The following is a 14,304-nucleotide window of genomic DNA, read 5'->3' as shown; positions in this document are numbered from 1 at the left end:
TGTTTGAAAATCACATATTGCAAATGCAGCTGTGTTTATTTCAGTGATTACTTATTAAAATAAACACAAAGTGATTATTTGTACATGTGATCCCATGTACATACGAAAATATTCAGACAAATGCACTCAGTGTGTTTATTTAAATCTCACATTAGAGATACAAATCAAACATGTGCGGTGAAGCACCACTCTCTTTTTGGTAAACTAATTGTAATTCTACATTAATGCAATAGCATGAGTGTGATTTTAAGCATACATAATGCCAAGGACTTAGTCCTTCCTAGGAAGAAGTGCCCTTGATACATCTGAAGACACTAGGCTTAAAAATAACAAAAAGTTATGAATGTTTCCATTCCAATGTGTATTGATTTAAATTTGCAGTGGCATGGACATTCAAACACACTTCATGCATTTATTTAAATCTTAACATAAAGATGCAGCCACACTGGGCCAGATGCTCAATTGGTGTATACTATGCTCCACTAAAGGCAAGGTAGTGACATAATTTACATTGTCTGAAGTAGTGAGTCCATTTATTTGAGTAGGTAAATGATAGTTGTTAATTTTTTTCTCGTAGAATATCATTTGGAAAACTACATTATTGTAGTCTAGGGTTAAGTTTTTAAATGCACAAAAGTGAGGTAATTCGAAGTTATGTTTCTCTCAACAGTATTACACATATTTATTAAGATATTAGCGCTAGTAGCAATGCAAAATAATACACGTCTTGAGTACCTTAAGAATAATCTAATATCATGAAAGAATAACTCACACAATCCAACAAGGCTTACTTTTATTGTTACCTTAATAAAGGCTTTGAACTCTGGGTATATTACAGTCAATTGAAGTCAAAAGTAAATAGAGTTTCTATAGCCAAACCTCTCCCAAAGCAGGAATTAGAATTACTGATTGATTGGAGTGGTTCTTTTTCTGAAATCCTGGAACTCAAAACCACAAACACTTAGGTAATGTTTCATAATCAACCATTCCTTTCTAGTACTATGCACACTATATATCCCAATAGTCCTCCCTGAGAGTCTAATTTGCATATTAGTCCATTCATGATTTAGTCCCAGCAGCGATAAATACATTGGAGTATAGTTAGTGTGCATCTCCTTTTTGCACTTTGCACTGGGGCCTGATCATCAAATGCTTTCTTCCTCACATGGATCTTTCCCTGCTTCATCTGCATCCCCTCCCATGGACACCCCACTGAGTCCGGGAGTTGGGCACATAGGGAAGGACTGTGAACTAATTGTTCTCTGTGATCATCACTTGCTGACCCCACAGATTTCCCTGCAGATACCTCAGGAGGAGTCAGTGGTGCTTGAAGGATCATTAACTCTCTTTATATGCCCTCCATGGAACACCTGCAGTGGGATGGAATCAATAGCAGGATGGGTTCTGCTCTGTGCATCAAACTGGTCCCTGCCATGTGGATCTGCCACACTGGATAGCCTCATCGCCATTGAACTCCAAACCTCTTACTCTTGAGGGGAGACTTTGCAAAGAAATGCATTAGAAACCTCAGGGCATTTTCCTGTCTTTGGCACATGATAACTGTCATCCATGCCTTTCTGATATACATATGACCACAGTTCCATTTCTCAGTTTTAAATTCCTTCCCCAACCCTTACAGTTCTAAAAAAGCTTTGAATACTTCAGTCCATTAAATTCTATAGGTCTCTAAATTTTACCTTTCATGTTCTCCCATCTTACTTTTGAGGTGACAGCTAAGCAGGGTAGTGATTGTAAGCTTATCATTAATGCATGTTCTTCATTATACTTTCTGAAATTTCTGTGTGGTGCCTGGTTAGTGGCAGTAATTTGTTACATTAATCTGCATTCTCATACACAGGCACTGTGTGACTATAACATCATCTGGATAATTAGTATGAGTAAACTACAGTAAATAGTCCCTTGATCAAAGCAAGAGAAAAATCTCTCGTTTTATTTATGTCATCTGCCAGAATTTATGATCATTTACTTATGTCCAAAGTTACTGTTTCCATTTTAATATTCCTAATAGTATTTGGATGGTTTCTATGAAGACTATTCAATAAACATTATTCAGTAAAAGTTAGATAGTCCTAATGCAAAATCCTCTGGAATGTTTATTAAACAATTATGCTGAACTTCCTGACAGTTTTATTTCTGAGAAAGTTACAACCTTATTATGCATCCAACTGAGTAATCCCACATTGCTGAAAATTCTATAACAATTTAGTGAGCAGTACTGAAAGCAGATGCAGCTGAATTAATAGAAAGAGTAACCATTCTGGATATAAAGAGATATTCCGGGAAAGAAGGGTATAGCAAAAAAAACCCTGCATTTATTTTTTTAAGACACAGGGCAACTTAAATAAAAAGTATAAAGTGGTAGTGTGCAAACAAGGAAATAGTAGAGAAATAAAGAACGCATAAAGTATCTTGACCTGCTAAAATGACGTTTCATGCATGTGTTATTTATGTATTTGAAGCTTAATGGAGAATTTCTATGGAGAATGATGTTAAATTAAATGTGTGATTAAGTAGTTCTTGAAGAGTATTAAACCCCAAATGGTTGAAGTTCGTTTGCTTTTCTGAACGAGATTTTGTGTGTCATTTGCTTGCTATAAATCCATTCAGATAGTCTTTGGTGTAAGTATCCCTTTAATCAGCTGCTAACTAATAGCTGCTATTCCTCTTATTCAATAATACATGCATGGTCCAATCCAAAGTTCCCTGAGAAAACAAAAAAACCAAGGGGCATTGGATCAGGCACATAGTGCTTGACTGTGAATAAATCTAATTAATTCTGGTTTTCTGTAATAAAAATAATGGGTGAAAAACTGGCCCTTTTGAAGTCAATGGGAATTATGCCAGTGATTTCAGTGGGACCAGGATTCTAGTTAATCAGCAAGCTAGAAGAAATGGGAGAAAGTGGGAAGGGAATTAATTTAATGAAACCTTCAGGGCAGGCTGATTTATTTTATGACCAAATTACTGTAATCCTAAATTCCTCCTTTCCTAATCTCAGCAAATAGTTCCTAACAATCCAAGGGCTGAGATATGTTCATAAAACTACTGTTGAATCGTCTTGAATTACAAACATTTTTTAAAAGATGAAGTCTTTTTGTGGCTAATTCCTGAACAGGAAAAACAGCTGTATACATTCAATATGTCGTTACTGCAATAATTTACCTGGCTGTAGTCAATTTTCACTCCCATAAGGGCCAAGTTCCCCATTTCAAGTTTAGTTCTTCATATAGTTTGTGCAAACAGTCTATTTATTCAGAAATATAAACAGTGCTGCCAGCTCTCATGATTTTGCCTTATATTGCCATAGTTGATGTTTTTCTCAAAGTCCTGTCTTCTGGAGTTAGACGAATATATGATACTCTTTGCTTCCAATTTAAAAAAAAAAAATTGTCACCCTCAGAATGTGGAGAAGAGCTTGAAAACATGACCCTAAAGAGCCATAAAAATTCAGAACAAGAAGACAGATTAAAAAGAAGACTGCATTTATTTATTTTTTTAACCGCGATTTTAAGCCAATCTTCTGATTTGTGTGTGTTTGTGTGGCCTGACTCTGGATTTTTTGAATGCATAGGGTGAGCAATAGTGTATAAACTATACACAGTTTAATGAATGTAGTGAGCAACCAATGAACACTCTGTTCAGCATGTTCTTGTTTATAGTGACTGTCAAATAAAGATTCTGTGATGTACTGAAGAATTCTTCATTTAAACAACCCTCTCCCCACCCCCTTCTGCTAGTGGTTTCAAAGGTTTTTCCCCACTCCAGCTCTTCCATCTTCTCTATTCATTGGACTGTGACCCTCACAACAATTTTAGATGCCTAATTCCAGCTCTGCTTTCCCAGCTGCTGTAGGAGCCTGGTCTCCCAACTTGGCTTCTTGGAGGAGGTCAACACAGAAGGAAATTTCTGTTGTGGTAGTATCCCATTATAAGTTCTACTGTAACTTCCCTGCTTTAGAACTCATCATCTGAGAATCCTGCCTTTCAGGCAGGAAGTGGAGGCAAGGAAGGAATTTGGACATCCAATTTAGGGACCCAATGTTTCAGATGCGTCTCATTCCAGTGGCATTTTCATGTGGAATATTTATAACCATTCTGTCAGGGGACAGGTTGGAGAGAAGTAAATGTATTGGTTAAAGAAAGCAAACAGGAGCAAGAGACTGGCTAAAAACACAATGGCCCTAGCTCATGTGCTGCATAAAAAGTACCTTCATAATATATCTGAACATAAAGCCCTGTGTAAAATCATCATGGCCCACTAAAACCCCCTTTGGACTAGCTCAAAATCTTTAGCCTCTACAGTGTCCTAGTTGTGACGAGAACAAACTCATTCTGATAATGGGATACCTGGAACCTTCCATTGCAAAAACACACACACACGAATTGTGCCTCCGTTGTTAATCACTTTTGTTTTATTACTTATCAAATTATTCAGTGGTAAAACTATAAATATTTTGACCATTACACTCAAACGTTCTATAAATGCCCAAATCAAAGGGGCAACTTGGCAGCTCAGGCAAACATTTTTGTGGTCTGGGATTCTGAGACATCTACTTTATAACTCTGTCAGGCCGAGTGCTCAGCACTTTTCCAAGCTGAAAAATCAGATCTTAATCATTCTTACTCATAAAATATTTAACCTTGAGGTAGCAATCTTTTTCTGTAAACATGCTAAGATCAGTAGGAGATGTATGTGGACAATCAAATTTGTTGCAAATCTTTTCTAAGCTCAGCTGATGTAGCTCATCAGAATGTGTTTTACAGTTATCCATCTCCACAGGAATGTTTATAGATAAGATGAAAGCAGCCCTGCTTATTAATCACACATTGTATGTTTGACTCCTGCTCCCTTCCTCAGTCTCTAAATCAACTACATCTGGTTCTTACTGCTTAGCTGTGCAGCTTACCTTTCACAGTGAAACATGCTCACTGCTACGGAAGCAGGTCCAATTTGATTAAAAACGAATTACTAAGTCAAATAGTCGTGACTAAGATCTGGGCATTGGCTAACCATAAATATGATCAGTTATAGAAAAAAGCACTGATGGGTGTAAAAGAAACCTCAGGCGATTCAATTGTCATGGCTCCATTGATTTCAATAGAGATGCATCTATCTATAGCAGCTGGATCCAGGCCAGTGCATTTTCATGTTAATACTGTGTAGAAGACATTAAACAAGATGTTAGTACAATGCTTGTGTAAGTCAGAAACAAAGTCCGCATTTTCCAGTGTGTCACTGTCTTTGTTGTGTGTTATGGCAGGGCCAGGGTCTAAGCAACTAGAAAGAACAATCCAGGCGACTAAAAATAACAAACCAAACCAATCAGTCTTTGGGGTTTCCAGTTTATTTAGAGGGTCCTTGTTCAAACAGATTAAACAGCCAGCAACAACTCTGGCCACACCCCCTTCATTCAGTTCAACAGGCTGTAAACTGTACACAAACAATATCAAAGCAACTACAACAGACAATAACAATGAAGTGGCTCATGTCTTCAAAGATCCCTGTTCTGGTTTCTGGTCAACAATCCCCATCTTTCTCTCTCATTAGCATGGCCCACCTCCTTTTTAAGCTTCTGAGCCTCACTAGAGTCAACTGCTTTCCCGACTGAGACTTTGAGATCCTCAGCTGAGATTTAACCCAATGAAACCACACTGCTGACTGGCCTGGGGCATGGAAATAAACAGAATCCCTTCCAGGAGATTTTGAGCAACATATACACTGTTATACATGTACAGGGCTTGATTTCTCTCCTGTAGTGAGCTCTGTTCAGGGCATCGACCATTTTGGAGCCAATTACAGCCCCTGCCTCTCCACCACAGCTGCTGCAGCATCAGCATAACTTAGAGCAACTTATGGGATGCTTTCTCTTATTCCAGTTAATCATGGCACCTAAGGAATGGTAGGCCAGCTGAGAATTGGGAGACTAGAACTGCATACTGCCCTGACCTCCACATGCCTCTCCTTCCCCTCTGCTGGGATCAGGGGGAAGAACTGAGAGCTCCCTCATGATAGGAAAATTCTCAACTAGGCACTGGACCAGACTTCAGTGCTTTTATACTGCTTGAGATACATAAAGTGGCTCAAAGAGGGGATGACAACCATGCCCCTTCTCCCATGCATAGGTAAGAAACTTGCAGTGCTTTAAAGTCCTGATGTATTGTCATTTAGATCTGGTTAGGTGTTGTTGCATCTCTATACAATTACAATGGATTCTAAAAAATAAATTAATCTATTACAGGTTGCACAAGAGATGCACATCCGCAATAGCTGTCAATACTCTGCGGCTATTGTTTGTAACAAACAATTGTTTTGAAACAGCTCATAAAATCATTAGACTGGTCACCTATAAGTGTAACATTCATATGTATTTTATGAATCTCTTACTAATATTAACCTCTTATTAACTTCAGCAATTGTCAGTCTTGAATCAAATGTGGTGTTAATTGTCAGCATGTGTTCATTTCACATGCGAACAACTCTAAAATAAATTCATTTTTATTTGGGAGGACTTGAGTGACAGTGAAAGTGTATTGAAGTAATCCACAAGGCCCCCTGCTTCTCTGATCACGCCTTGACTCCAATGTCTCCTATCGCCATCCTCTGCTCTTTGAAGTTCCCCCTTAAAACACCCTCCTGCCCTGAACCCTCTAAGCCCTAGTCTTTCCGTCAAAGATGTGTTATCAAAACAGATGCACATTCACATTTTTAAAATCCTGGAGCTAACCAAACACATGCTGGATGTCACTGCTCAATTACTTTTGATAGTGCCCTACTCTCCTGATCCTGTTTCCATACATTATCTAGACTGTGAGCTTTTCAGGACAGGGACCATGCTGTATAGAGTTTCACATACTTTTGGCACTATGTAAACAATAATATTGTTACATGTTATATATCAAGAAGAACATCTGGTAGCATTGGTAGTCATTGGGGCAATATGTAGGCTATTAGAAAAAGATAGGAGCTTATTCACACCATCTGATTTTTGCATATGAATTAACATGTTCTTTGTCGCTTTGCAAGTTCAGTGTGTGATTGTTTGCAAGGCAAATTGCAACAAACTCCTGTTTCTGTAAAAGCAGGATTGAACCCTAAAGAACCACCCCAGTGAGGTGATAGATGGGCTCAACACACCAGTAACTGGGTGTGGTTTAGGGTCTGTGATATGGAGGAGGCCAGACTAGATGATCTAGTCATCCTTTCAGGCCATGAACACTATGACAAGTGGCCCTATTATGTTATAGGTTTTAGCTCAGAAGAAGTGCCATCCACAGAATGATGGGAAGGGATGGCTTCGGTGAGAGATCTGAAACGTCTTCTTCAGTAGGATTCCTAGCCAATCATTGCTCTGTCATTACAAGTGTGCACAACTGGTACTTTTCCTTAAAATGCTCTTGTTGTTACCTTTTCTCTTTCACAGCTCGAGAACTACATTGTGGAAAACATGAAGTCAGAGATGGCCCAGATACAGCAGAGTGCAGTTCAGAACCACACAGCCACCATGCTCGAGATAGGAACCAGTCTCCTAAGTCAGACAGCAGAGCAGACGAGAAAACTCACAGACGTTGAAACCCAGGTCTGTCCCAAGAGCCATATTCTACAAGAATTTACTGCAGAGAACCTTCCCCACCACCTCCTTTTACCACATCATCACAAAGTAGATTTCAACATGGTGCTCCAAGAAACATATACACTTTCTGTTTATTGGTAGCAACAGCAATGATGACTGATTCTCATTATGTATTTTTCTTTATATTTAATGGGGATTGGTTGGTATATTTAGCTTTTTATGTGTTTGTCAGGCTGGACTGACCAAAAAACTAACCAGCATTTGACTTCAAATAAACAGCCCAGCTACCAACAGTGAATGATACAAGTGTCAAGCTAAATAAATAGTTTTAGGTTAAAATATCTCCTTTGATCTACGTTATTACTTGCCACTTTATTTTGAGAAATGTTATTTATTTTCTCTGAAATGTTTCCAGACATTTGAAAAGTATTGTATATGTGGAGTTTTTTACAGGTCCAAGAGAGAGGGACAAACATTCATTCATTTGTCAAGTGCTATGCAGTTTACTATTTGTTATTCTATGAAGTTTTACAATGTGGCATGAATATAAGACCATTTCAAAGGACATAGCTTACAGAGGCTCCCCCCCCCCCCCCCCCCCCCCCCATGGTACTGAGTATTAATAACTTCAATGCAAACTAGCAGACAAATGTGCTGTTCTTATAACCAGCAATTTATCCAGAATACCATATAAGCTGAGGTCTAATGCTTATCATAGGGCAGTATATACTAATTCTTTTCTTTTGACTTTTCTATCAGTTTACAGTTCACATTACATTATTTTTTCTTTCTCCAGGGACTTGCTATTTGTAGTCTGTGGTATCTTTAACAGTTGCAATGCATTCAAACTGTTTATTTAAAACAAATGTATTCATGTGTTGTATTTATTTGGTTTGTTGTAGCAAACTGTTTGAGATAGATCATACTGTTTGCACTCAAGTCCTGACCCAAGTTTACAATATCATTCCCAAATTATTACATAATCACATTACACTATAAAGAAGAACAATAGCAATTACCAAAGGGAGGACACTTAATTTACTCTAGCTAGAGATGATATGCACATGGTGATGACAAAATAGTCTTACTCGGCTGCTTATTTTTTTCATACATTGGTTAATAAAAGTCACCTTCTCAAGTGACCTGAGCTTTTATGTAATGGAATATAGATTCATGAAAACGTTGGAGCAAATCTGTTCTTTGCACCATTGCACATAGCATTCTAGTATCTAACTGCAACAATACAAGTCTAGATTTTGACTTTGGACTACATGCCCTGCAGGGGAACAATGGGGTGTAGACACACTTCTTTATGCCCTCTGCATGAGCTACCCAGACTTGAGTTACTAGATTCTGTTATTTTCCATTTGAAAATGTCATTGCCATTTCAATTATGCACATTAGGACCTGAATCTGTAAATTGTTCCATGAGGGCAGATCTTTGACCCTGCACAGAGACCCAGTGAAGTCAAAGACAACTGCATGGAACAACTTGCAGGATCAGGGCCTCTGTCGTTTACACAATCTGCGTAAAAATGCAATGGAGTTGATGTAAGCCAGGGGTGGGCAAACTTTTTGGCCTGAGGGCCACATCTGGGCATGGAAATTGTATGGTGGGCCATGAATGCTCACAAAATTGGGGTTGGGATGCAGGAGGGGGTGAGGGCTCCGATTGGGGCTGAGGGCTCTGGGGTGGGGGTGGGGCTGGGGCTGAGGGGTTTGGGGTGCAGAAGGGTGCTCCAGTCTGGGACCGAGGGTTTTGGAGGGCAGGAGGGAGATCAGGGATGGGACAAGGGGGTTGGGATGCAGGGGAGGGAGGAGGGAGGTGAAGGTTCCGGCTGGCGGTATGGGCGGGGGGGGGGGGGGGGTGGGGGGGGGGGGGAAGTGTGGGCTCTGAGGGGGTGGGGCCAGGGATGAGGGATTTGGGGTGTAAGAGGGTGCTCCAGTCTAGGATCAAGGGGTTTGGAGGGCAGGAGGGGGAATCAGGGTTGGGGTAGGGGGTTGTGGTGTGGGAGAGGGGTAGGGGTGCAGGCTATGGGTGGTGCTTACCTCAAGCAGCTCCCAAAAGCAGCGGCATGTTCCCCCTCCGGCTCCTATGCGGAGGCATGGCCAGGCAACTCTGCACACTGCCCCGTCGGCAGGCACCGCCCCTGCAGCTCCCACTGGGTGTGGTTCCCAGCCAATGGGAGCTGCAGGGGCAGCACTTGGAGCGGGGGCAGAGTGCGGAGCCCCCTGGCTGCCCATATGCATAGGAGCTGGGGGGGGGCATGCCGCTGCTTCCGGGAGCAGAGTGGAGCGGGGCAAGCCCCTGTCCCCACTCCCCAGACCGCACTTCCCAGTGGGAGCACGAGGACTAAATTAAGACGTCTGACGGGCCAGGTGTGGCCCGCGGGTTGTAGTTTGCCCACCCCTGATGTAAGCAGATACTGAGCGCATGCAACACTGCAAAAGAGAAATCTTGAAAGAATGCTGTCATAGACGCTCTAGTTACAAAACATCATATGCAACAGTTTGGCATGTGTTCAAATCCTGTCCAAGTACTCTTATAATCTATTCATGTGTTGTATACATTTAGTCTGAGGTTTTGTATACAGTTTCCCTCCTTTTAATGGCATATTATTATTCTGCAACAAATATGGGGCCACAACTTCTGCCTGTGTTTACCAGCGTAGCTCCACTGACTTCAATTTACACCAGGTCAGGCTCTGGCCCCATGTTTAAAACATATTTTAAAACCTGAACTGACCATTTCAATTAGTCATCATGCAAGCTGACATAAAGTAGAATAAATATGTAACTCATTGTTCAAGTCTTCAGAATGGTAATACTAGAACATTGCAAGTTTTAATGCTTTTATTTATCCTTAAGGTACTAAATCAAACATCCCGTCTTGAAATTCAGCTGCTGGAAAATTCATTATCTACTTACAAGCTGGAAAAACAACTTCTGCAGCAGACACATGAAATACTGAAAATTCATGAGAAAAACAGGTGAGAGAAAATTGTTAACCCCTTACATGCTTTCTCCGTTTACCACAAATACTCTCCATTTCTACTACTTTAAACAGCAGGGGCAAATGGTTGTTCTGAGCCTTGAATAAACAAAAACATGTAGATGGAAAGTCTAAGTAAAATCTAGACTGACAGATATGGGAAGCATAGGAAATATCAGCAAATCAGCAAAACCAATACTATATGCTACTAAGGTGTGGTAGTCCCTTAAGTTTTCAGACAATTAAATATACATATCTGGGTGAAAAGGCATAAGGAAAAGAGACGTCTTCTGAAGTATATTTAGAATATTGAAGTGGAAGAACTACCATGGGCTAAATTTTTCTCTTCAATCCTTAGTGTTGCACTCTAATTTAGTTAATACTTGTTCTGTATGCAGAACTCCTACTTACAGCAATGGGACACTACATATGGAATGACTGAAGGATGTACATGGGAGATCTGACTGTAGTCCAGCAGCTGAGGAGAATTTTGCCCTCTCTTTAGCACTATAAAGCAATAAGGAGACAGTAGCCAGTCCTTCAAATTTGGGGGTGAAAGAATAATATAACTTTGGACTATTAATGTTGATTTTCAATAAGTCTTGGAACACCAGAGAAGTTCCAGAGGACTGGAAGAAATCTAATGTTATGCCAATACTTTAAAAGGGTAAGTAGGATGACCAGGGTAACTTATAGGCCCATCACCCTGACATCGATCTTGGGCAAAATAATGGAACAGCTGATATGGGACTCAATAAAGTATTAAAGGAGGTCATATAATTAATGCTAATCAATATGGGTTTATGAGAAATAGATTTTATCAAACTAATTTGATATAATTTTTGGATGAGGTTACAAGATTGATTGAAAGCACTGATGTAGTATACTTAGACTCCTGTAAGGCATTTTTCTTGGTATTACATTATATTTTAATTAAAAAACAAGAACAATGCAAAATAAATATGTCACATATTAAATGGATTAAAAATTGGCTAACTGATAGATCTCAAAATGTAACTATATAGGGAATAATAATTGAATGGATGTTTCTAGTTGGGTCGCGCATCGATCAGTTCCTGGCACAACACTATTTAACATTTTTATCAATGACCGGGCAGAAAACATAAACTTGTTACTGATCTAGGTTGTGGATGACACAAAGATTGGGGGAAGTGGTAAATAATGAGGAGGAAAGGTCACTGAAACAGAGTGATCTGGTATGCTAGGTAAGCTGGGCATAATCAAACAATATGTGTTCTGATGCTGCCAAATGTCAGGTTGTACATTTAGGAGCAAAGAATACAGGCATATTTACTGGATGGGAGATTCTCTCCAGGAAAAAGTCACTCTGAAAAAGACTTGGCAGTCCTCGAATATAATCAGCTGAACACGAGGTCCCAGTGAGATGCTGTGGTCAAAAGAACTGAGCAATCCTTGTATAAATAAACAGAGGAATATCCACTAGCAGTGTGGAGGTTGTTATATCTCTGTATTTGACACTGGTGCAGCGACTGTTGAAATACTGTGTCCATTTTTGGTGTCCACAATTCAAGAAGGATGCTGAAAACTGGAGTAGAGCCACAAGAGTGATTAAAGGATTGGAAAAATTCCTCATATTGAGACACTCCAGAAGCTCAATTTCTTTAGTTTATCTTAAGGGGTGACTTGATCACAGTCTGCAAGTACCTACAAGGGGAACAGAAATGAGGGCTCTTTAACCTAACAGACAAAAGTATAACAAGATCCAATGGCTGAAAGCTGAAGCTAGACAAATTCAGATTAGAAATACAGTGCAAATTTTTAACAGTGAGGAGTATTAACCATTGGGACAATTTACCAAGGGTTGTGGTGGATTCTGTGTTACTGAAAATCTTTAAATCAAGATTGGATGTTTTTCTAGTAGATATGCTGAAGTTCAACCACAGCTATTGGACTTGAAGCAGGCTTAATTCAGGGAAGTCCTATGATCTGGGTTATACATGAGTTCTGATTAGATTATCACAATGGTCCCTTCCAGCCTTAAAATCTATGAATCTATGAAATTAGATGGATCACATAATGAACAATGGCAACAAACTATTGGAAGCTAGAAGAAGAGGAAACTGATGATGGTGGAGAAAGGAAAAGATGCCCCTGAGAGTGCATTACTATAAAGAAATGATTGCTAATTTTGATGCCTTTGCAGAAATGCTCAAATAATTCATTGTCAATAGTATTTGTTGTCAATGTTGGCAATTTATCTAATCTAATAATTATTTGTACATAATTTTTAATTTAGAAGAAGTTGAATTGAATTGAGGATTGATTAAATGAGTTTCGTAGATTTATAAAATTGAAAATATGTATGTTTTAATTTCACTTTTAATTGACTGAACAAAAATTGTATTGCCATTATCTGCTTAGTTCCAAGTATTTATTTAGAATGTGCAAGGGACAGAGTCATTTAGGTGATGTCTTGTGTATTTAATGTTCTTTCTTTATTTATGTATCTTAACAATGTGTCAGGGTGCAAGGCATGTGTGGCAGTAAATAAACTTGACTTGACTTGACCTTTGGGTGGCTACACTGACATTCATGATGAAATGGTCTGTGACATGATGAAATAGTCTGAGTTTGTATATAGAAATAAAGAATGTGTTGAAAAGCAACATTTAAATTGTATTGTCTCCCTTTAGAAACATTGCTGTATGGGGCAAACAGAAAAATAGGAAGGAATGTGGTCTAGTGATTAAAGCAGAGACCTGGAGTGAGGACTTCTGGGTTCTGTCACCGACTCTTTTATTAGCTGAAAGGAAGGATGATGTTGTGGTTCATAGATTCTAAAGCCAGAAGGGCCACTGTGCTCATCCAGTCTGGTCTTCTGTATAACAGAGGCCATAGAACTGCCCTGAATTAATTCCTGTTTGAACTACAGCAGATCTTTTAGAAAAACATCCAAGCTTGATTAAAAAATTGCTAGGGACAGCGAGTCCACCATGGCACTGGCTAAATTGTTCCAATAGTTAATTACTTTCATTGTTAAAAATGTGCACCCTATTTCCAATCTGAATTTGTCTAGCTTCAACTTCCAGTCTGCTAAAGTGAGGAGCCCAATATTAAATTTCTGTTCCTTAGGTAGGTACTTACAGACTCTGATAAAGCCACCTTTTAACCTTCTCTTTGTTATCCTAAACAGATTGAGTTCCTTGAGTCTATCACTATACAGCACGTTTTCCAGTCCTCCAATCATTCTCATGGCTCTATGTAGTAGTTAAGATGCTGGACTGGGACTCAGGAGATCTGGGTTAAATTTCTAGTTCTGTCACCTGTGTGACACTGGACAAGTCATTTAGGTCCTGATCCTGCAATCACTTATGCACAAGTTTCTATTTAAGTACATGACTAATCCCACTTAATTTTTCTGTGCCTCCATTCCCCATCAATAAATTGGATATAATACAACTTTTTCAAGTAATGTCCCAGTGGGTGCTCCACTTCAGGTGCGTATATACCCCATACACCTTTGATCAGGAATTTTCAGTGGCCGTGCCCATTTGCTCTGCACATGTACCCTTGATACCCTCATGCCCCTTAGCAATGGAACATAGATCAGCACAAACAAACTTCCTTCAGTTCTTTCTTGACCACCTTGGCCTGATACAGAGTATATTATGGTGCCTGTTTCTAGATTTCTCCATGCATAACTTACTTCTACTATTTGTTTTGGTTTTAGCCTACTATA

General features: G+C 39.4%; 1 protein-coding gene across 2 annotated transcripts in view; it reads left to right on the top strand.

Moving 5' to 3' along the window:
• ANGPT1 (angiopoietin 1) overlaps positions 1–14,304 on the top strand; it is a 201,326-nt gene that overhangs the window by 83,286 nt on the left and 103,736 nt on the right. For both annotated transcript variants that reach the window (XM_024194494.2, XM_024194495.1), the window contains exons 2-3: positions 7,442–7,597; positions 10,460–10,581. In XM_024194494.2, coding sequence (XP_024050262.1) covers positions 7,442–7,597; positions 10,460–10,581 — 278 coding nt within the window. The remainder of the gene's footprint in view (positions 1–7,441; positions 7,598–10,459; positions 10,582–14,304) is intronic.

The sequence above is a fragment of the Terrapene carolina genome, unplaced genomic scaffold (assembly GCF_002925995.2).
Source record: "Terrapene carolina triunguis isolate 2854851 unplaced genomic scaffold, T_m_triunguis-2.0 Scaffold58, whole genome shotgun sequence".
Classification (NCBI taxonomy): Eukaryota; Metazoa; Chordata; order Testudines; family Emydidae; genus Terrapene; species Terrapene triunguis.
This window is presented reverse-complemented; position numbering and strand designations above follow the sequence as displayed.